This window comes from Babylonia areolata, chromosome 25 (genome assembly GCF_041734735.1).
Source record: "Babylonia areolata isolate BAREFJ2019XMU chromosome 25, ASM4173473v1, whole genome shotgun sequence".
Classification (NCBI taxonomy): domain Eukaryota; kingdom Metazoa; phylum Mollusca; class Gastropoda; order Neogastropoda; family Buccinidae; genus Babylonia; species Babylonia areolata.
In genome coordinates this window covers 38,990,454-39,014,734 of record NC_134900.1, presented here as the reverse complement: position 1 = coordinate 39,014,734, position 24,281 = coordinate 38,990,454, and the positions used below count along the sequence as shown (strand labels likewise).

Here is a 24,281-nt window from a genome sequence, read left to right as displayed (position 1 = left end):
CCCTCCTCCACTCTCCCTCCCGGTATTCTCCATTCACGCACACACGCGCGAACACAGACACGCACATGCACACCTATACACGCATGTGCTAGCGAGCGCGCGCGCGCGTACACACACACACACACACACACACACACACACACACACACACACACATTCCACGCACTACACTCAGTCACACACACACACACACACACACACACACACACACACACACACACACACACACACACACACACATCCGGAATGAACGTTTTTTCGCCCCGAACACACCACTGATTGACGAACACGGACATTGGCAGATCACGTTCAAGGGAAAAAGAAATTGACTGTCACACGGACTTCTGCAGAACGGAGTTGTGGATAACTGTGCTCGTGCATATATTTGTACTTTGGTGTGCACTGACAAACAGGGTATGTATATACTTTTCAATGCGTGCATAGATGAAGAATAAGTATAAATCTATTATTGTCAGGCAATGAAGTGCAGGCCACTTTAACGTGTAGTGGAATTTGTGTGTGGGTCTACCGCTGTTCAGTCAGCCAGTGTGTGTGTGTGTGTGTGTGTGTGTGTGTGTGTGTCTGTCTGTCCAGTCTCTAAACCTGTTTGTCCCTCGGACTCTATACCTCCGTCTATCCGTCTATTTCAGTCTATCTGCCCCTCTGTCTCTGTCTCTCTGTCTCCATATTCGTATCTCAGTCTCTGTCTGTCTGTCTCTCTCTCTCTTTATGTGTCTCTGCATGTCTGCTTTTGTCTTGGCTGTATCTCTCTCTAGTCAGGTCAGGTCACTAGATCTGCTACTGGTAACCTGAAATCCAGTACAACCTGTTCAGGGTCGGATTGCCGGCGACTAAACCGGCACTCTCACCACTCCCTTCCGGGACTGGTGAGGTGGGTGGCTAGACACCCTTATGGAATTAAAAACGAGATCCATAAAAGGGCGTCGGCTCAGGAGAGCCACCGACGGCCATCTAGCTCCACCGTGCTGTGTGCATGCCACACACACAGTTGGCCCCCGGGGTGTGTCTACCCATGCATGCGAAGTCTGGATCCGGTAGAATCTGCGGAAGAAACCTAACGGTTCAACGGAGAGGAAGGCGGATACAGCAACGCACTGTGGAGTGCAGAGAGCAAGATGAGACACCGAAAGGATATCTTGGTCATCCACTGCATCCGTGCTCATCCTCCAGTTGTCTCGACTTAGTCTTGCCACTGGAAATTGGTGGACCCGGACGAGAGAGTGAGGTCGACGTTGCGCAACTCCTCTTCACTTTAAACAAACTCATCGCGCAAGTCATCAGTCATCGGAACCACCGACATGGTGTTTGCTGCAAGGCAGCTGCAAGAGAAATGTCAGGAGCAAAATGCTGCTCTGTTCTCCACCTATGTTGACCTCACTAAAGCCTTCGACACCGTGAGTAGAGAGGGACTGTGGAAGATCATGGCCAAGTACGGATGCCCTCGGAAATTTATTTCCTTGGTCAGCCAATTCCATGAAGGCATGCAGGCTCGAGTCCAGGACAATGGTGAAACATCTGCTGCTTTTCCTGTCACAAATGGTGTCAAGCAAGGCTGCGTCCTGGCTCCAACACTGTTCAGCCTCATGTTCTCTGCAATGCTTACTGATGCCTTCAGAGATGGCGATGTTGGAATTGGCCTAAAGTACCGAACAGATGGCAAGCTGTTTAACCTCAGAAGGCTTCAAGCAAAAACGAAGGTCATGACAGACATCATCAGAGACTTTTTGTTTGCTGATGATTGTGCCCTCAACGCTGGATCTGAAGCTGACATGCAACTCAGCGTGGACAAATTTGCCACTGCCAGCAGGAACTTCGGCCTTACCATCAGCACGAGGAAAACTGAAGTTCTCCATCAGCCAGCCCCAGGGAAACCCTACGTTGAGCCCAACATCACAGTCAACGGTCAGAGACTCAGTGTGGTGGAGCGGTTCACATACCTTGGCAGCACATTGTCACAAAATGCGACCATTGACGATGAAGTGAACGTCAGGATTGCAAGAGCAAGCGCAACTTTTGGCAGACTCTATGCAAATGTCTGGAACAGAAGAGGCATTGGTCTTGAGACCAAACTAAAGGTGTACAGAGCAGTAGTTCTCCCCACACTACTGTACGCCTGCGAAACTTGGACAGTGTACCAACGACATGCCAAGAAGCTGAACCACTTCCACACAACATGCCTAAGGAAGCTACTGAACATCAAGTGGCAAGACAGGACCCCAGACACGGAGGTGCTTGCAAAAGCCACCCTTCCCAGCATCTTCACCATCCTGATGCAGTCCCAGCTTCGCTGGGCTGGACACGTGGCGCGCATGCCAGACCATCGGCTGCCCAAAAGGCTCTTCTATGGCGAGCTGCAACAAGGGAAGAGATCACACGGAGGTCAGAAGAAGCGCTTCAGAGATACTCTGAAAGTCTCTCTGAAAGCGTTTGATATCAACCCTGACTCCTGGGAGGAATCTGCAGCGGACCGTGACAAATGGCGCACTGCTGTGCACAAAGGTGCCAAGTTGTGCGAGGCCAACAGGACTGCTGCAGCTGTTCAGAAGAGGCAGGCCAGAAAGTCACGGGCAAACAAGCTCCCTGACAATGATATGCCTGTTCTTGTCTGCCCCAACTGTCAGCGAACATTTCGTGCGCAGATTGGACTATTCAGCCATCTGCGCACTCACAGATAGATTCATGAGCATCCCCCCCCCCCCCCACCACCCTCCCCCCATCCCCCAGCTGGATGACAACGATGGTCATCATCGATCTCGATGGACACACACCATCTCTCTCTGTCTCTCACCCACTCACCTACACACACACACACACACACACGCACACACACACACGCCCCTGACCATCACCACCACCACTCTCTTCCCTCCTCTCCCCAAACACACACACACACACGCGCGCGCGCGCACACACACACACACACACACACCATTGAATTTGAAGCCACAAAAACAACAACACCCCACCACAGACAGAACCGGATCCGATCGCTGTTGAAGTGAAGGAAGGTGAACGTTCTCAGCATGTGACCTCACGTCCATTGTCCCAGTATAATCCCTTGCTTCAGTTGGAATTTGTCAATGGCTCCACCCACTGGCTTGGACAAGTCACCATGACCTTATAAGAGCATTTGCCAGCCACCGGACGCTACATCCGGCTTGCCGAGAAGCCCGGGACATTGGAGAATTATTGGTTACCAGTCGCCGGTAACTTGAAATTAATCAGCATCCCAACCTGTCTATTGTGTCCTGGGGGGCGAATTTAAGACATGGCACGAAAAACGGAAATAGGATTGGAGCAGAATCTGTGTACTGCAATTTCCCTCTGGATTCGTCGTGTTGCCCTCCTTCTTCTTCTTCTTAGTAGTAGTAGTGGTGGTGGTGATTGTAGTAGTAGTAGTAGTAGTGATGTTTCAATTTATTCAGTATTATTATTATTGTTGTTGTTGTTGTTGTTGCCATCATCATTACAGTATCATCATTGTCATCATCATCATCATTAGCAGAAGTGTTTTTGTTTTGTTTTGTTTTGTTTTTTGACTCACTTGTGTAAACAAAGTGAGTATGTTTTAACCCGGTGTTCGGTTGTCTGTGTGTGTGTGTGTGTGTGTCTGTGTGTCCGTGGTAAACTTTAACATTGACATTTTCTCTGCAAATACTTTGTCAGTTGACACCATATTAGGCATAAAAATAGGAAAAATTCAGTTCTTTCCAGTCATCTTGTTTAAAACAATATTGCACCTCTGGGTTGGGCACACACACAAAAAAAGAAGCCTAATTATATGTAAACTGACCGAACAACTAGAGCAGTCATTATTATCATTTTTTGTTCAAACAGGAACTTCTTTTGCTAAGCATGGAAGTTTTATTTATTTTGCAAACGTTTTGGCGCAGATAGTAAAAAAGGGAAATTACTCTGAATATTAATGCTAGGGGACTTAATTTGCTTTAAACTGATCTTTCTCATCTTAAACATTACATTTTGAAATTATACTCAATATTTAAAAAGCTTGGGTTTTTATTTTATTTTAAGTGTATCACAAGTGAGTCTTGAAGGCCTTGCCTCTCTTGTTTATTCTTATGATGTTGTTGTTGCTGCTTCTGCTGCTGCACACTGAGCTGCTCAGTGCTACTATACTGCTGTCGTGGTAGTCAGCATCGGCATCAGCATCGTCATCGTCAGTCGTCAGTCACTCATCATCATCACATTCGCACTATAGTAGCAGACTGAATAGCAGTAGATGCAGCAGTAGCACCAGCAGCAGTAGTTGCTGTTGTTGTGTTCGACATACATGCATCAAAACCAGAGATCAAAGCTTGTGATAAACTCAGCTACAGATCCTGTCCAAATAAAACCGGAAGCGGTATTCAGTATACTGTGTTATAATTTCGGGAATACACTCCCACTTCATCATTTTCTCACGGCCGTTCCGTCACAGTTACGTCCCCTCCTCCCCTCCCTTCCCCTCCCCACCTCTTCCAGGTCCTGGTGCCACCCCCTCCCTCCAGCCCCATTCCACCCCCTCCCTCCAGCCCCCTCCACCCCTTCCATTTCCCTGGCTGATTCAGGTCTTGTTTCCATCTAAAATCCATCTCTCTGTCTCTCTGTCCGAATCTCTGCCTCTGTCTCTCTCTCTCTGTCTGTCTGTCTGTCCGAATCTCTGCCTCTGTCTCTCTCTGTCTGTCTGTCTGTCCGAATCTCTGCCTCTGTCTCTCTCTGTCTGTCTGTCTGTCCGAATCTCTGCCTCTGTCTCTCTCTGTCTTTGCCTCTCTGTCTGTCTGTCCGAATCTCTGCCTCTGTCTCTCTCTGTCTGTCTGTCCGAATCTCTGCCTCTGTCTCTCTCTGTCTGTCTGTCCGAATCTCTGCCTCTGTCTCTCTCTGTCTCTGTCTGTCTGTCCGTTCGAATCTCCGAGTGCCTCTGTCTGTCTATCTGTCTGTCTCTCTCTCTCGCCTACAAATGGTCAGTGATAAAAAAATTACCAACTTTGTCCTAATTTCTTTAAACACGTCAGACAAATCTGTTTGACCTTTGGCTTCCCTGTGGGGGGGCGGGGGGGGGGGGGGGGGGGGTTGAGGGGGGCAGGGAGGAAGACAGGCCGAAGGTGAGGGCCCGGGTCACACGGTGGCTGGCAATTAAGTGCTGGATGGGATATACTTGTAAGCTCACAGGGTTTTGTTCCAAACTGTACTGACTGGCTGTTGTAAACCGTCAGTGCTGCAGTGTTGTGCAGTGCAGTGTATGTTGTACTGCACTGTACCGCTGTACTGCCCTGCCGGTGCAATAATTAAAAATGAATGTACTGTACTGTATTGTAGTGTACTGTACTGTAGTGTACTGTACTGTAGTGTACTCTGTGCCGGCCCTGTCGGTGCAATAATTAAAAATTAATGTACTGTACTGTACTGTATTGTACTGTACTGTACTGTAGTGTACTCTGTGCCGGCCCTGTCGGTGCAATAATTAAAACTTAATGTACTGTACTGTACTGTACTGTACTGTAGTGTACTGTATTGTAGTGTACTGTACTGTAGTGTACTGTAGTGTACTGTACTGTACTGTACTGTACTGTACTGTAGTGTACTCTGTGCCGGCCCTGTCGGTGCAATAATTAAAACTTAATGTACTGTACTGTAGTGTACTGTAGTGTATTGTACTGTACTGTAGTGTACTGTATTGTACTGTACTGTAGTGTACTGTAGTGTACTCTGTGCCGGCCCTGTCGGTGCAATAATTAAAAATGAATGTAGTGTACTGTAGTGTACTGTAGTGTACTGTAGTGTACTGTAGTGTACTGTACTCTGTGCCGGCCCTGCCGGTGCAATAATTAAAAATGAATGTACTGTACTGTACTGTACTGTACTGTAGTGTACTCTGTGCCGGCCCTGTCGGTGCAATAATTAAAACTTAATGTACTGTACTGTACTGTACTGTACTGTACTGTACTCTGTGCCGGCCCTGTCGGTGCAATAATTAAAACTTAATGTACTGTACTGTATTGTACTGTAGTGTACTGTAGTGTACTCTGTGCCGGCCCTGTCGGTGCAATAATTAAAACTTAATGTACTGTACTGTATTGTACTGTAGTGTACTGTAGTGTACTCTGTGCCGGCCCTGCCGGTGCAATAATTAAAAATGAATGTACTGTACTGTAGTGTACTGTACTGTAGTGTACTGTAGTGTACTGTACTGTATTGTACTGTACTGTAGTGTACTCTGTGCCGGCCCTGTCGGTGCAATAATTAAAAATGAATGTACTGTACTGTAGTGTACTGTACTGTAGTGTACTGTAGTGTACTGTACTGTACTGTAGTGTACTGTAGTGTACTGTACTGTACTGTACTGTAGTGTACTGTAGTGTACTGTAGTGTACTCTGTGCCGGCCCTGTCGGTGCAACAACTGAACCGGCAATAATGCGCTGTACTGCCGGCACTGTGCTGTACTATCGTGTTGGAACGCTCCAGACTGCACTCTCCTTCAAGGCTGAACATAATGTACTCGATCTACTCTGCTTCACTCCATGTTGCACTGCCCAGCATACTTTTCTAGTTTCTACGAATTTCTCAGTATCAACAGTCGACTAGGAGTCGAGGGTATTATGTGGATTAACCCCCCCCCCCCCCCGACCCCCAGCCCCCAATGCCTATCCCGCCCATAGACATATATAGCTTATATCCCAGTGATCCCCGGCGCCCCACGTCACACACATGAAGTACTGTTGAGGTTTATCGCCGGCGTCACTACTATCGGGAGTGGTACTACTGTTACGTGACACCGGCTCCTGGATGTCAGCTATTGGCCAGATCAGTGCATTGACGATCAGTGAATTACTGACGTACAGAATGACTCATCACTCTACAATTAGCTAGGCTAAGTCGTTAACTCTCTCCATACGAACGGCGAAAGAGACGACGTTAACAGCGTTTCATCCCAATTACCATCATCAAAATATTACAAGCGGAACGCTCTTATACTGAAGAGGTGAATGTTGACAAGGAATACCACAATTCTGACGACGGAAGCTAAAGGTTGGGTCATTGAGACACCCACTGGACATCCGAGGGGTCTGTGTAGAGGAGATAAGAGGACTGGCCGTACTGAGTGAGTTAAACGTCATACTGAATTCTCTTTCCTGACTGTGGGCCCATTGTTTGGAAAGGTTAAGTCGGTACTACATGGTTGGGTTTTTTGTTGTTGTTGTTGCTTCCCCCCCCCCCCCCCCCCCCCCCCACTGAGAACAAGGCTGAAGCAGCAGCACTAGCACAATTCAGTTCAAGTTACTAAAGGAGGGTGAGAAGACAAGAAAGATGATGATGAGGATGAGGATGAGGATGATGATGATGACATATACCGGCATTTTGCTGCCTGTAGTTCAAACTGAATTCATATTCCTGACGATATGAACCGGCGGCTGTCATTGAGTCGTCCCGGCCGCGCGGACTGCGGAAATAGGGGAAGCCGGCCGACTGACGGGGAGGAGGGGGGGGGTGAAGGGGGAAGAGACCCGGGGAGTGGGGGTGGGGGGATTGAGGGGAGGGGAAGATCGGGTTGTGGCTAACAAGAACTCAGTTGCGCCTGTATAACTTAGTGATGATGATGGTAACTTCAAGGTGATCATAATACTCAGTCAGTTGCGGCAACTGAATGATAACAACACTACCACTGCTGCTGCTGCTGTTACTTCTACTACTGCAGTATAACTACTACTAATGATAATGGTGGTTATCATGCGATGGTGATGACGTTAACTCAGTCGCGCTGATCAAAATGAAGTGAGCTATGAAAGTTGAGACGCATCACCAGTTAATTACAAACACGTGCTGACTCAGTGACTGATCTGGGCAGCTTCCATCACTGCCTCGGATGCCGAGTGCCGGCAGAGGATCGCCACTCAAACCAGGAGCAGTTAGGTCTTCTTGTAAAAACACATCACTGATTCCAATCAGGCTTTTCTCAGTACTCTCTCTCTCTCTCTCTCTCCGCTGTATGTGTGTGTGCGTGCGTGTGTGTGTGTGTGTGTGTGTGCCGGTAACTGAGCAGCTGTATGTGACTGTGTGTGTGTGTGTGCGTCAGTGTGTGCCGGTAACTGAGAAGCTCTATGTGACTGTGTGTGTGTGCGCGCGCGCGTCACTGGATTAAGAGAATGTACACATACGTTCAGCTCAATAACGTGTGAACTGCGACATGTGATGTTGTGGACTGCCCGAGAAATGCGACTGCCTATTTCGTCAATGGGTTACGTACAGTGTACGACAGGCATTGTTCTATATTTAGCAGACTCCGTCACTTCCTGCGGTGTCACGCTTCCACATCCGCTTTCTCACTTCACTTGTGTGAGACTTTCGCGAAAGGCAGAAAGATCAGTCACGACGAAGCCACTTGAACTGTTAAATTTTTTCTTACCCAGGCGGTACGGACCCAAAAGAATGAGCCACCCACTTCAACCGAAGAAACACCCGATTTCCGACGACTACAGACTGACTGGTAGTGTCCTGGGCTTTGGGATTAATGGAAAAGTGCTGGAATGTTTCGCCAGATCGACAGGACAGAAGTTTGCTTTGAAGGTAAGTCACAATGACAGTGTTCTGTTTAGTATGAGTGTTGTTTTTAACATTTGCCGAAATTTGAGATACGCGTTGCCGTGTTGGTCGGATGCTTTCGAACACCTCATCCCCCCCCCCCCCCCCCCTATATAAACTCCTCCTACAACTCAACGTAGATTATGTCGATTCTCATTAATGATTGATATCTGACATCTGTCGATTACTTTCGTTTGTACAGCCTTGGTAGTTTGTGAACTGGAAATGTGGATTGTTATCAAATCTGTCTCGGTTTGATTTAAACCTGTACATGAGCAGTCAGTACTGGAGGAGGCCGCTGTCACCTCCGACACGAGGGGTAGGACAAAGCAGACGATGAAGCGTTCTCCGCATCCCCCTCCATTTTTTTTTAGGATGGTGAAACTTACATCACCTGGCTTGTTTAGGGTCAGGCCCCCCTCCTCCATTTTAGGGTGGTGAAACTTACATCACCTGGCTTGTTTAGGGTCAGGTCCCCCTCCTCCATTTTAGGGTGGTGAAACTTACATCACCTGGCTTGTTTAGGGTCAGGTTCCCCTCCTTCATTTTAGGGTGGTGAAACTTACATCATCTGGCTTGTTTAGGGTCAGGTATTATGTTGAACACCAGCACCTGTTATAAGTTTATTACAGCTGGGTTACTCTTTTGAATCTTGAGAATTGTCACTTTGTTTTAAATATTATACAAATATATCAGTTATGCAACTGTCAACTTTTCGTGCGAATTTTAAGATTTTAAGAGTTATGTATTTGTTGATTGTTATCTGTTATCACAAAAATGTTAGTTTGTTTAGCCAGCTTTGTGTGTAACTTTTGTTTTTCACCCCTGTTTATTATTCACTCACTGTGCTGAATAAGAAACTAAGTGGCTGATTAAGTAATTTTAAAAACAAATCAGTTTTTAAATGAACATTATAATTAATATGAAAAATAACAACAATTTCATTATATGATTATAGATTTTGGTGACATTGTAGCTAAAATAAGTATATCATATAATTATGTATGAATAAATTAGAGCATGATTTACTGCTGGTAATTTTATCCTTATACAGTTATAGTCTTTGTTTGATGAGACTGTCAGTGGCTATTTAAAAGATGAAAAAAGAACAATGTTCAACTGAATGTGAGGTTCAGTTGAAGAAAAACTTAAAACGGGTTAAGAAAATATCAGGGCCAGAATTAACTTGATTCAGAACCTAGTTTCTCCAATGTGACAAAACATTTTTTTTTTTTTTAACACTTCAAAACATTATTTGAAAAAAAAAGCGCGCGCACGCACATACACACACACACACGCACACACACTATTCTGTATTCTATAGATGTCTTACATCACATAAACTCAGATATGATTACTTTTGTAAAACTAAACTTAGAAGACAAATAATGAAATTTAAAGACTACATTTTACAGTTGAATACATGATAGTATATCACACATGATGTGCGTGCACACTCAGTGTAGACACACAAACATGTATACACACACATGTATACACACACAGAGTGACGACAGGCACAGACTCACACAGACACACACATTGTTTATGACATACAAATGCATGCGCGCACACACACACACAGAATGATACTGACAGGCACACACACACACACACACACACACACTGACACACACACACACACACACACACACACACACACACACACACACACACACACACACACAAACACCTACATTCACGAACACAAACACAGTGATGCTGACAGGCACAGCGCAAGAGCACACAGAAGAAATGTGACAGGCACATGCACACACACACACACACACACACACACACACACACACACATATTGTGAATGTATTTTTGACAATTTCAAGATGTTATCTGCTATTACAGAAGGTTTTCTGTATAGTCCAATAGGACATTTATTATAGTTGTTACAGTTGTTTGATGTTAGCGTTTCCTTCTATATGCCTATGTCTCCACTTTTAATGTTTTATTTTTTCCAATGCTCTGTATCTTTCCCCATCACACACACACATGCGCACACACACATACAGTGATACAAACACATCATTCTTAACCCTCTGCCCAATACTGTTCCCACCACCACGCCCCACCCTCCACCCCCCAAGCCCCTCTTTTTTTTTTTTCTTTTTTTTTTCATCTAAGTAATATCACTTAAAGTGGAAGACATTAAACTGAAGACTACTACTACTACTACTACTACACACACATTTACACTTGCCTAGAACTGTAGAAGCGCAAACTGTGACACAGCAGAAACTAACTTACTTAGGTCAAGCCTAAGGACCATTCCTAAAACACAAGGGCTCAATACTCCCCTATCTGATTGTCTAGGACAACTAAACCTTCTGGCAGCCTAGTGGAGAGAGCTTATATCATAAAAATCATGTCCATTTTGCAATCCCGTTTTGACAGTGGAAATGGAAGGGTGAATGAGCAGTGTGATCGTACTTCCCCCCTCTTTTCATAAAACCCCTACCCCCACCTGGGATCCCGGTTTTTCTCAAAATAGTACCCCGGCAGATAGAACTCCCACTGAGACAAGGCATGTACTATAGTATTATGTGTGCATCTGTAGATGAAATGTGGCAGCATGGAAACAACAGATATACTCCCTTTATTTCTGCCTCACACGCTAGTATCACCTAGACCTGTACAACATGCCATCAGATTAAACTTGAATTGTCAGGAACATGTCGTTTTACAAGTTTTGGTTCTTCAGCTTTGGAAGACGCTAACCCCAAAGTAAACCAGAAACTAACGCAGCTTCTTCCATCCTCTTTCCTGCAATGTTTTTCCTCTTTTCTGCATGAATATAATTAATTTTGTTTGTTGACATGTTGTTGCACTGCTGGAAGTTACTTTTATTAAGCATCACTTTATTTTGGACAAGTAGAGAGAGTAAGCAGGAGAGACAACATATTGTTTTTACCAACTTTATTACTTCACCAGATCAACAACAAATTTTCTGTCTTGGATTTCCGTCAGCTAAAAATTTTCTGTCTCAGATTTCCATCAACTAAAAAATTTCTGGCTCTGATTCCTTTGTCGTCGTCGTCTTTTGGGTTCCACTTCCAGTTCATCTCCCTCAAATCTGTGGAGTCATTGGGGCACTGCACCTGCTTATGGTAGGACAATAATTACAGTAATAATGGATGTTTTCATATCGCCCATCCTTATGATAGGACAATAATTATAGTAATAATGGATGTTTTCATATTGCCCATTCTTCCAGAAATACTGCTGAAAGCAACGATGTGCCTGATTTGTTCAGTGCCAGCACTGAAGGACTGGTGATGTTTGTGTTCCAGGTTCTGAAAGACATCCCCAAGGCCAGACGGGAAGTGGACTTACACTGGAGGGCCTGCCACCCACCCAGCTGTCAGCACATTGTGCGCATCCATGACGTCTATGAAAACAACTATGCCGGGCAGCGCTGTTTGCTGGTCATCCTGGAGTGGTCAGTGTGTGTGTGTGTGTGTGTCATTCTGTGTGTGTGTGTGTGTGTGTGTGTGTGTGTGTGTGTGTGTGCTTATTCATTTATTTTATAGTATTTTTTTGCTTTCTGTTTGATTCTGAGTTGCTTTTTTTTATGTATTGAAGGTGAGGATGGAGAAGGGAAGTTTTTTTTGTTAATAATTATGTTGGTTTTTTGGGGGTGGGTGGGGGGGGGGTGCTTATTTGCGTGTTTACTCAATGTGAGTCTATGTAATAATCATAAAGCTGAGTTTTTAGTTTGTGTGTGTATGTCAGAAAGAAAGACAAGAGAGAGAGGGGAGGGGTGGAGTGGTAAACATTAACAAATTCACTTTCTCTGCAACTACTTTAAATTTGTCAGTGCCAAATTTGGCTTAAAAAGTGTGCCATTCCTAGAAGAGTATTGTTATTGATAATTAGAATGTGTTGAAAGAACTTATCTTTTTTCCTATTTTTGATAGGAAATTTTAGAAAATTGACGCTTTATGTAAGTAGATATTGTTGATTATAGATATAATGTCTGATTATCTGTATGTGTATAAAACATTGTGTGACCTGTAAGAGATGCATGTTGAAAAAGGTGGTTGTTGTGCAGCATGGAGGGGGGAGAACTGTTCACCAGGATACAGGAGAGAGCAGACACCGCCTTCACAGAACGAGGTCAGCTTTTTATATAGTGTAATCTGCATCAGTGTACACACACACACATACGTGTGCGGCCACAAATGACTGTATAACCGCACGCTTGCAGACAAATACCTGTGTAACCACAAGCATGCACACCTATGCCTCTGTTAACCACACGCACGCACACCTATGCTTATGTAACCACACACATACACATCTATGCCTGTGTAACCACACATGCACACCTATGCCTCTGTTAACCACACACACGCACACCTATGCCTATGTAACCACACACATACACATCTATGCCTGTGTAACCACACATGCACACCTATGCCTGTGTGACCACACACATGCACACCTATGCCTGCCTAAACACACTTGTACATTTTTGTGCGCACCTATGCCTGTGTAACAACATACATGCACACCTATACCTGTGTAACCACACGCATGCTAAGATGCCTTTGTTCTACACACATGCAGGGCTGTACTTAACCATACATACCTGGAAATAGCATGCTAATTGGTAGTGGTAAAAAGTGTTGACTTCACTGGAAGCCATCACAAAAATGTTGTTTGAGCAAATAACAGCGTGATTATTGTTGTCTATAGATTACTAGATAGATTCTTATTGAATTGTAAATTGTTCTGTCTTTGTCACAACAGATTTCTGTGTGTGAAATTCTGCAGTTTATTCACTTTGAGAGCATATCACCACAGAGCCTTTAAACAAAAACCACCAGCAAAACTGTAAAACACTTTTCGCTCCTGTGTTTATTCAGCAAAAGCCATAAACGGCTGCAGTTATTCATCTGTTTATGCAGTACATAGACCAGTGTAGACAATATATGTAAAGATTTATTAACACCTATACCAGAAGGTAAAATTTCATCAGTAAGTAAGTAATGCAGCGTATCATTTCATTGTAGCGTCATTTTATGTCACTTGGGAGCAAAGTATCTTGTTTTGTTCAAGTCCAGACGGTCAGAAGTATGTGGTAATTTTTACATCCCTTGAACCTGTTCTTGCTGTCATGCAAGTTAATCAAAAGGTGACTTCCGGCTTTGTTGTGGAGGATCACATTTATGGAATTTAGGAGTTTGGTTGTTGTGTACCACCCAGTTGCAGACTTTTCTTCTTCTTCTTCTTTTTTTTTTTTTTTTTTTTTTTTTTTTTTGAGGAGGGGTTAGGTGCTGAGGACTTGTTACATTTTAATTTTCTCTGTTTTGATGATGAATGATGATGGGGGTGATGAAGATGTTGCCGTATGGGTCCATTTAGGTTTGGGAAGTACTTGACTAAGCTGAGACTCAGTGAGAGATAACGGTCACTGCAGTGCAGATCAAGAAATTTAAGCAACACTCCAAAGGACACATCCCTGAAGTGGATGACCCTTGACTGTGTGGTCCCAGTCTTCCCATTTTAGCCTCAGCCACACTCAGCTGTGGGTAGGACAGCCACACTCAGCTCTGGGAAGGAGCCAGCCACACTCAGCTCTGGGAAGGAGCCAGCCACACTCAGCTGTGGGTAGGACAGCCACACTCACTGTGGGTAGGACAGCCACACTCACTGTGGGTAGGACAGCCACACTCAGCTCTGGGTAGGAGCCAGCCACACTCAGCTGTGGGTAGGACAGCCACACTCACTGTGGGTAGGAAACAGCCACACTCACTGTGGGTAGGACAGCCACACTCAACTGTGGGTAGGACAGCCACACTCACTCTGGGTAGGACAGCCACACTCACTGTGGGTAGGAAACAGCCACACTCAGCTGTGGGTAGGACAGCCACACTCAGCTGTGGGTAGGACAGCCACACTCACTGTGGGTAGGACAGCCACACTCACTGTGGGTAGGACAGCCACACTCAGCTCTGGGAAGGAGCCAGCCACACTCAGCTGTGGGTAGGACAGCCACACTCAGCTGTGGGCAGGAGGCAGCCACACTCAGCTGTGGGTAGGACAGTCACACTCAGCTGTGGGTAGGACAGTCACACTCACTGTGGGTAGGACAGTCACACTCACTGTGGGTAGGACAGCCACACTCAACTGTGGGTAGGACAGCCACACTCACTCTGGGTAGGACAGCCACACTCACTGTGGGTAGGACAGACACACTCAGCTGTTGGTAGGACAGCCACACTCAGCTGTGGGTAGGACAGCCACACTCACTCTGGGTAGGACAGCCACACTCACTGTGGGTAGGACAGCCACACTCAGCTGTGGGTAGGACAGCCACACTCACTCTGGGTAGGACAGCCACACTCAGCTGTGGGTAGGACAGCCACACTCACTGTGGGTAGGACAGCCACACTCACTCTGGGTAGGAAACAGCCACACTCAGCTGTGGGTAGGACAGCCACACTCACTCTGGGTAGGACAGCCACACTCACTCTGGGTAGGAGCCAGCCACACTCAGCTGTGGGTAGGACAGCCACACTCACTCTGGGTAGGAGCCAGCCACACTCAGCTGTGGGTAGGACAGCCACACTCACTCTGGGTAGGAGGCAGCCACACTCAGCTGTGGGTAGGAGCCAGCCACACTCAGCTGTGGGTAGGAGGCAGCCACACTCACTCTGGGTAGGAGCCAGCCACACTCAGCTGTGGGTAGGAGCCAGCCACACTCACTCTGGGTAGGACAGCCACACTCACTCTGGGTAGGACAGCCACACTCAGCTCTGGGTAGGACAGCCACACTCAGCTGTGGGTAGGAGCCAGCCATGGGCTGAAAAAAAAAAAAACACCTCTGAGAGGGATCAAACCTGTGTCCTCTCAGTCTGTGACGCTAACCACTTTGCCACGGCAGCTGGTAACTCACTGTTTGTTGTGTTTTCAGAGGCAGCAGATATCATTCGCAGCATCGTCAAAGCCATCGACCACTTACATTCCATGAACATTGCCCATCGAGATTTGAAGGTGAGGGCAATATCGGTGGTGTAATTGTATTACACTGCACTGTATTGCATCATGCTTTTTTTTTATATTGTTGTGTATTGTATTCCTTTTTTTTTATCCCAACAGATGTCTGTGTGAAGATTGGACGATGTTGTTACAGTTCACCAATATTGTTGTGTATTGTATTCCTCTTTTTATCACAACAGATTTCTCTGTGAAGATTGGACGATGTTGTTACAGTTCACCACCACTCTTTCAGTTTTCTTCTTCTTTTTTTTTTTCGTTAACTTTTGTCTGCAAGTGTGTGTGTTTGCGTTTGTGTATGTGTTTATGATATATGGAGAGAGGGAGAGAGAGAGTTGTTATTTTAATATCAGAGTGGTTTTTTCTGCTTAGTTTGGCCAGTCATCCCAGGCCCTGTGCTCTTTTATTTGGCAAAAGTTGCATGCTGCATACAAAAACTGTCCATTGTCTCTGTAAGACCAGTATCTTTGTAGTGTGTGTGACTGTGAGTGTGTGGGTACAGGGTGTGTGCATGTATGCGTGTGTCAGTGTGTGTGTGTGTGCACTGTGTGTGTGTGTCTGAGGGTGTGTGTGTCTGTACATGTGCAATGTAAGTGGTCATGATTATCATTATGACGTACAGAATGAGACCAGACTGTTGGTTGGACATCATTTGACTGGTGGTCTGCTCTGTGTTTCAGCCAGAGAACTTGCTGTACACTGACAAAACAGAGAACGCTGTGTTAAAGTTAACAGACTTTGGTTTTGCCAAAGAAATCAGCGCATACAAGTCCCTTCAGACGCCATGTTACACTCCCTATTATGTTGGTAAGTGCTGTGGCTGTATAGAGACTGTACACTCCCTATTATGTTGGTAAGTGCTGTGGCTGTATAGAGACTGTACACTCCCTATTATGTTGGTAAGTGCTGTGGCTGTATAGAGACTGTACACTCCCTGTTATGTTGGTAAGTGCTGTGGCTGTATAGAGACTGTACACTCCCTATTATGTTGGTAAGTGCTGTGGCTGTATAGAGACTGTACACTCCCTATTGGTAAGTGCAGTGGCTGTATAGAGACTGTACACTCCCTATTATGTTGGTAAGTGCTGTGGCTGTATAGAGACTGTACACTCCCTATTATGTTGGTAAGTGCTGTGGCTGTATAGAGACTGTACACTCCCTGTTATGTTGGTAAGTGCTGTGGCTGTATAGAGACTGTACACTCCCTATTATGTTGGTAAGTGCTGTGGCTGTATAGAGACTGTACACTCCCTGTTATGTTGGTAAGTGCTGTGGCTGTATAGAGACTGTACACTCACTATTATGTTGGTAAGTGCTGTGGCTGTATAGAGACTGTACACTCCCTGTTATGTTGGTAAGTGCTGTGGCTGTATAGAGACTGTACACTCACTATTATGTTGGTAAGTGCTGTGGCTGTATAGAGACTGTACACTCCCTATTATGTTGGTAAGTGCTGTGGCTGTATAGAGACTGTACACTCCCTATTATGTTGGTAAGTGCTGTGGCTGTATAGAGACTGTACACTCCCTATTATGTTGGTAAGTGCAGTGGCTGTATAGAGACTGTACACTCCCTATTATGTTGGTAAGTGCTGTGGCTGTATAGAGACTGTACACTCCCTATTATGTTGGTAAGTGCTGTGGCTGTATTGAGACTGTACACTCCCTATTATGTTGGTAAGTGCTGTGGCTGTATAGAGACTGTACACTCCCTGTTGGTAAGTGCAGTGGCTGTATAGAGACTGTACACTCCCTATTGGTAAGTGCTGTGGCTGTATAGAGACTGTACACTCCCTGTTATGTTGGTAAGTGCTGTGGCTGTATAGAGACTGTACACTCCCTATTATGTTGGTAAGTGCTGTGGCTGTATTAAGACTGTACACTCCCTATTATGTTGGTAAGTGCTGTGGCTGTATTAAGACTGTACACTCCCTATTATGTTGGTAAGTGCTGTGGCTGTATAGAGACTGTACACTCCCTATTATGTTGGTAAGTGCTGTGGCTGTATAGAGACTGTACACTCCCTATTATGTTGGTAAGTGCTGTGACTGTATAGAGACTGTACACTCCCTATTATGTTGGTAAGTGCTGTGGCTGTATAGAGACTGTACACTCCCTATTATGTTGGTAAGTGCAGTGGCTGTATAGAGACTGTACACTCCCTATTATGTTGGTAAGTGCTGTGGCTGTATAGAGACTGTACACTCCCTATTGGTAAGTGCAGTGGCTGTATAGAGACTGTACACTCCCTATTATGTTGGTAAGTGCTGTGGCTGTATAGAGACTGTACACTCCCTGTTATGTTGGTAAGTGCAGTGGCTGTATAGAGACTGTACACTCCCTATTATGTTGGTAAGTGCTGTGGCTGTATAGAGACTGTACACTCCCTATTGGTAAGTGCAGTGGCTGTATAGAGACTGTACACTCCCTATTATGTTGGTAAGTGCTGTGGCTGTGTAGAGACTGTACACTCCCTATTGGTAAGTGCAGTGGCTGTATAGAGACTGTACACTCCCTATTATGTTGGTAAGTGCTGTGGCTGTATAGAGACTGTACACTTCCTATTATGTTGGTAAGTGCTGTGGCTGTATAGAGACTGTACACTCCCTATTATGTTGGTAAGTGCTGTGGCTGTATAGAGACTGTACACTCCCTATTATGTTGGTAAGTGCTGTGGCTGTATAGAGACTGTACACTCCCTATTATGTTGGTAAGTGCTGTGGCTGTATAGAGACTGTACACTCCCTATTATGTTGGTAAGTGCTGTGGCTGTATAGAGATTGTACACTCCCTATTGGTAAGTGCAGTGGCTGTATAGAGACTGTACACTCCCTATTATGTTGGTAAGTGCTGTGGCTGTATAGAGACTGTACACTCCCTATTATGTTGGTAAGTGCTGTGGCTGTATAGAGACTGTACACTCCCTGTTATGTTGGTAAGTGCTGTGGCTGTATAGAGACTGTACACTCCCTGTTATGTTGGTAAGTGCTGTGGCTGTATAGAGACTGTACACTCACTATTATGTTGGTAAGTGCTGTGGCTGTATAGAGACTGTACACTCCCTGTTATGTTGGTAAGTGCAGTGGCTGTATTGAGACTACACTCCCTATTATGTTGGTAAGTGCTGTGGCTGTATTGAGACTGTACACTCCCTATTATGTTGGTAAGTGCTGTGGCTGTATTGAGACTACACTCCCTATTATGTTGGTAAGTGCTGTGGCTGTATTGAGACTACACTCCCTATTATGTTGGTAAGTGCTGTGGCTGTATTGAGACTACACTCCCTATTATGTTGGTACGTGCTGTGGCTGTATTGAGACTACACTCCCTATTATGTTGGTAAGTGCTGTGGCTGTATTGAGACTGTACACTCCCTATTATGTTGGTAAGTGCTGTGGCTGTATTGAGACTACACTCCCTATTATGTTGGTAAGTGCTGTGGCTGTATAGAGACTGTACACTCCCTATTATGTTGGTAAGTGCTGTGGCTGTATAGAGATTGTACACTCCCTATTATGTTGGTAAGTGCTGTGGCTGTATTGAGACTACACTCCCTATTATGTTGGTAAGTGCTGTGGCTGTATAGAGACTGTACACTCCCTATTATGTTGGTAAGTGCTGTGGCTGTATAGAGATTGTACACTCCCTATTATGTTGGTAAGTGCTGTGGCTGTATTGAGACTACACTCCCTATTATGTTGGTAAGTGCTGTGGCTGTATAGAGACTGTACACTCCCTGTTATGTTGGTAAGTGCTGTGGCTGTATAGAGACTGTACACTCCCTGTTATGTTGGTAAGTGCTGTGGCTGTATAGAGACTGTACACTCCCTGTTATGTTGGTAAGTGCTGTGGCTGTATAGAGACTGTACACTCCCTGTTATGTTGGTAAGTGCTGTGGCTGTATAGAGACTGTACACTCCCTATTATGTTGGTAAGTGCTGTGGCTGTATAGAGACTGTACACTCCCTATTATGTTGGTAAGTGCTGTGGCTGTATAGAGACTGTACACTCCCTATTATGTTGGTAAGTGCTGTGGCTGTATAGAGACTGTACACTCCCTATTATGTTGGTAAGTGCTGTGGCTGTATAGAGACTGTACACTCCCTATTATGTTGGTAAGTGCTGTGGCTGTATAGAGACTGTACACTCCCTATTATGTTGGTAAGTGCTGTGGCTGTATTGAGACTACACTCCCTATTATGTTGGTAAGTGCTGTGGCTGTATAGAGACTGTACACTCCCTATTATGTTGGTAAGTGCTGTGGCTGTATAGAGATTGTACACTCCCTATTATGTTGGTAAGTGCTGTGGCTGTATTGAGACTACACTCCCTATTATGTTGGTAAGTGCTGTGGCTGTATAGAGACTGTACACTCCCTGTTATGTTGGTAAGTGCTGTGGCTGTATAGAGACTGTACACTCCCTGTTATGTTGGTAAGTGCTGTGGCTGTATAGAGACTGTACACTCCCTGTTATGTTGGTAAGTGCTGTGGCTGTATAGAGACTGTACACTCCCTGTTATGTTGGTAAGTGCTGTGGCTGTATAGAGACTGTACACTCCCTATTATGTTGGTAAGTGCTGTGGCTGTATAGAGACTGTACACTCCCTATTATGTTGGTAAGTGCTGTGGCTGTATAGAGACTGTACACTCCCTATTATGTTGGTAAGTGCTGTGGCTGTATAGAGACTGTACACTCCCTATTATGTTGGTAAGTGCTGTGGCTGTATAGAGACTGTACACTCCCTATTATGTTGGTAAGTGCTGTGGCTGTATAGAGACTGTACACTCCCTATTATGTTGGTAAGTGCTGTGGCTGTATAGAGACTGTACACTCCCTATTATGTTGGTAAGTGCTGTGGCTGTATAGAGACTGTACACTCCCTATTATGTTGGTAAGTGCTGTGGCTGTATAGAGATTGTACAGTAGTTTGTTGTCACTTTTCAGAATCACTATTGGATTGTGACCACTTTAAGATGGTGGCTGATATCTTTTTTTGATGACCACATTTTTAGTTGTCTTTAAAGGCATGTTGATTTTCCATATTTCAGTGAATGTCTTTTATTGTAATGTACGGATCACTTTCAACAAAGAAAAAAATTCTTAGCTGAAAGCACCAACAAGACTGCCTGCTATGTCTAGCCACCAGAAAATGGCAGATGCCCAATCACCTCTTCAGTGTTATACTGCAGTGTTAATGTTGATTCACAACCCTGCTGTTGGTACTGTCATTTAAAGCCTTCCCCCAATTGTCATGCTTTGAACAGGTTCTGTAGCTGGTTTTGTTTCCACTTGTTATATCACTAAGTGCTTCCTCCCATTATCAAGCTTTGAACAGATGCTGTAGCTACTTGTGTTTCCACTTGTTATATCACTAGGGCTTTCAAGTTCCTTTCCATTTGGGATTCCCAAGTGGCCCTCTGAAACCAAACAGAGATTGTATGAATTTTATATGTTTGGTAGAAGAAAAAAGAAAACAAGATTTGCAAAGTACTAAAAAAGATTTTTTTGATACATTATCTGAGCTGTTTTAAGTGGTTTCTTTTCTTATGAACATAATTTTAGGTGTATGGCTTAAAGATTTTATTATTTTGATTATATTTTTATGGATGTAGTTCTTGGTCATGTTTTCTTTTGAATATGTTTGAAAGTCTGGAGGTTATCTGTTGTAAGCTTGGCTCCGACACTAGCAGTACAAAAACGTGAACAAGTTTGATAAGCTATTTTAGTTCAGTTGATTGTTTGTTGCAGTTGGAGGTTGAAGACACCATTGATCAGTGTAGATTAGCTATTTTAGTTCAGTTGATTAACTTTGTTGCAGTTGGAGGTTGAAGACACCATTGATCAGTGTAGATTAGCTATTTTAGTTCAGTTGATTAACTTTGTTGCAGTTGGAGGTTGAAGACACCATTGATCAGTGTAGATTAGCTATTTTAGTTCAGTTGATTAACTTTGTTGCAGTTGGAGGTTGAAGACACCATTGATCAGTGTAGATTAGCTATTTTAGTTCAGTTGATTGTTTGTTGCAGTTGGAGGTTGAAGACACCATTGATCAGTGTAGATTAGCTATTTTAGTTCAGTTGATTAACTTTGCTGCAGTTGGAGGTTGAAGACACCATTGATCAGTGTAGATTAGCTATTTTAGTTCAGTTGATTGTTTGTTGCAGTTGGAGGTTGAAGACACCATTGATCAGTGTAGATTAGCTATTTTAGTTCAGTTGATTAACTTTGTTGCAGTTGGAGGTTGAAGACACCATTGATCAGTGTAGATTAGCTATTTTAGTTCAGTTGATTAATTTGTTGCAGTTGGAGGTTGAAGACACCATTGATCAGTGTAGATTAGCTATTTTAGTTCAGTTGATTAACTTTGCTGCAGTTGGAGGTTGAAGACACTATTGATCAGTGTAGATTAGCTATTTTAGTTCAGTTGATTAACTTTGTTGCAGTTGGAGGTTGAAGACACCATTGATCAGTGTAGATTAGCTATTTTAGTTCAGTTGATTAACTTTGTTGCAGTTGGAGGTTGAGGACACCATTGATCAGTGTAGATTTCAAAGTGTTTTGATTTTGTTTCATTTGATGTTGATGTTTTATACAAAGGCTCCCAAGGCCTGACCAGGTCATTTGGTTTATGTGTAGGTCAGGTGTCTGCCCCTTTATGTGTAGGTCAGGTGTCTGCCCTTTATGTGTAGGTCAGGTGTCTGCCCCTTTATGTGTCTGCCCCTTTATGTGTAGGTCAGGTGTCTGCCCCTTTATGTGCAGGTCAGGTGTCTGCCCCTTTATGTGTCTGCCCCTTTATGTGTAGGTCAGGTGTCTGCCCTTTATGTGTCTGCCCCTTTATGTGTAGGTCAGATGTCTCCCCTTTATGTGCAGGTTAGGTGTCTGCCACCTTTATGTGTAGGTCAGGTGTCTGCCCCTTTATGTGTCTGCCCCTTTATGTGTAGGTCAGGTGTCTGCCCTTTATGTGTAGGTCAGGTGTCTGCCCTTTATGTGTCTGCCCCTTTATGTGTAGGTCAGGTGTCTGCCCTTTATGTGTAGGTCAGGTGTCTGCCCTTTATGTGTAGGTCAGGTGTCTGCCCTTTATGTGTAGGTCAGGTGTCTGCCCCTTTATGTGTAGGTCAGGTGTCTGCCCCTTTATGTGTCTGCCCTTTATGTGTAGGTCAGATGTCTGCCCTTTATGTGTAGGTCAGGTGTCTGCCCTTTATGTGTAGGTCAGGTGTCTGCCCCTTTATGTGTAGGTCAGATGTCTGCCCTTTATGTGTAGGTCAGGTGTCTGCCCCTTTATGTGTAGGTCAGGTGTCTGCCCTTTATGTGTAGGTCAGGTGTCTGCCCTTTATGTGTAGGTCAGGTGTCTGCCCCTTTATGTGTCTGCCCCTTTATGTGTAGGTCAGGTGTCTGCCCCTTTATGTGTAGGTCAGGTGTCTGCCCCTTTATGTGTCTGCCCTTTATGTGTAGGTCAGATGTCTGCCCTTTATGTGTAGGTCAGGTGTCTGCCCTTTATGTGTAGGTCAGGTGTCTCCCCTTTATGTGTAGGTCAGGTGTCTGCCCTTTATGTGTCTGCCCCTTTATGTGTAGGTCAGGTGTCTGCCCCTTTATGTGTAGGTCAGGTGTCTGCCCCTTTATGTGTAGGTCAGGTGTCTGCCCCTTATGTGTAGGTCAGGTGTCTGCCCCTTTATGTGTAGGTCAGGTGTCTGCCCCTTTATGTGTCTGCCCTTTATGTGTAGGTCAGGTGTCTCCCCTTTATGTGTAGGTCAGGTGTCTGCCCCTTTATGTGTAGGTCAGGTGTCTGCCCCTTTATGTGTAGGTCAGGTGTCTGCCCCTTTATGTGTAGGTCAGGTGTCTGCCCCTTTATGTGTAGGTCAGGTGTCTGCCCTTTATGTGTAGGTCAGGTGTCTGCCCCTTTATGTGTAGGTCAGGTGTCTGCCCCTTTATGTGTAGGTCAGGTGTCTGCCCCTTTATGTGTAGGTCAGGTGTCTGCCCCTTTATGTGTCTGCCCCTTTATGTGTAGGTCAGGTGTCTGCCCCTTTATGTGTAGGTCAGGTGTCTGCCCTTTATGTGTCTGCCCCTTTATGTGTAGGTCAGGTGTCTGCCCCTTTATGTGTAGGTCAGGTGTCTGCCCCTTTATGTGTAGGTCAGGTGTCTGCCCCTTTATGTGCAGGTCAGGTGTCTGCCCTTTATGTGCAGGTCAGGTGTCTGCCCTTTATGTGTAGGTCAGGTGTCTGCCCTTTATGTGTAGGTCAGGTGTCTGCCCCTTTATGTGCAGGTCAGGTGTCTGCCCTTTATGTGTAGGTCAGATGTCTGCCCTTTATGTGTAGGTCAGGTGTCTGCCCCTTTATGTGTAGGTCAGGTGTCTGCCCCTTATGTGTAGGTCCGGTGTCTGCCCTTTATGTGTAGGTCAGGTGTCTGCCCCTTTATGTGTAGGTCAGGTTCTGCCCTTTATGTGTAGGTCAGGTGTCTGCCCCTTTATGTGTAGGTCAGGTGTCTGCCCCTTTATGTGTAGGTCAGGTGTCTGCCCCTTTATGTGTCTGCCCCTTTATGTGTAGGTCAGGTGTCTGCCCTTTATGTGTCTGCCCCTTTATGTGTAGGTCAGGTGTCTGCCCCTTTATGTGTCTGCCCCTTTATGTGTAGGTCAGGTGTCTGCCCCTTTATGTGTCTGCCCCTTTATGT

General features: G+C 45.1%; 1 protein-coding gene across 3 annotated transcripts in view; it reads left to right on the top strand.

Annotated features, from left to right (window-relative positions):
- LOC143299443 (MAP kinase-activated protein kinase 2-like) overlaps window positions 1-24,281 on the top strand; it is a 44,670-nt gene that overhangs the window by 2,508 nt on the left and 17,881 nt on the right. Inside the window, exons 1-6 of one of the 3 annotated variants that reach the window (XM_076612641.1) lie at window positions 281-414; window positions 8,428-8,584; window positions 11,902-12,050; window positions 12,663-12,727; window positions 15,534-15,613; window positions 16,297-16,423. In XM_076612641.1, coding sequence (XP_076468756.1) covers window positions 8,447-8,584; window positions 11,902-12,050; window positions 12,663-12,727; window positions 15,534-15,613; window positions 16,297-16,423 — 559 coding nt within the window. In that variant the 5' untranslated portion in view covers window positions 281-414; window positions 8,428-8,446. Of the gene's footprint in view, window positions 1-280; window positions 415-8,337; window positions 8,585-11,901; window positions 12,051-12,662; window positions 12,728-15,533; window positions 15,614-16,296; window positions 16,424-24,281 lie in introns of those variants that run through there. The other 2 variants (XM_076612642.1, XM_076612640.1) reach the window with 2 other exon arrangements.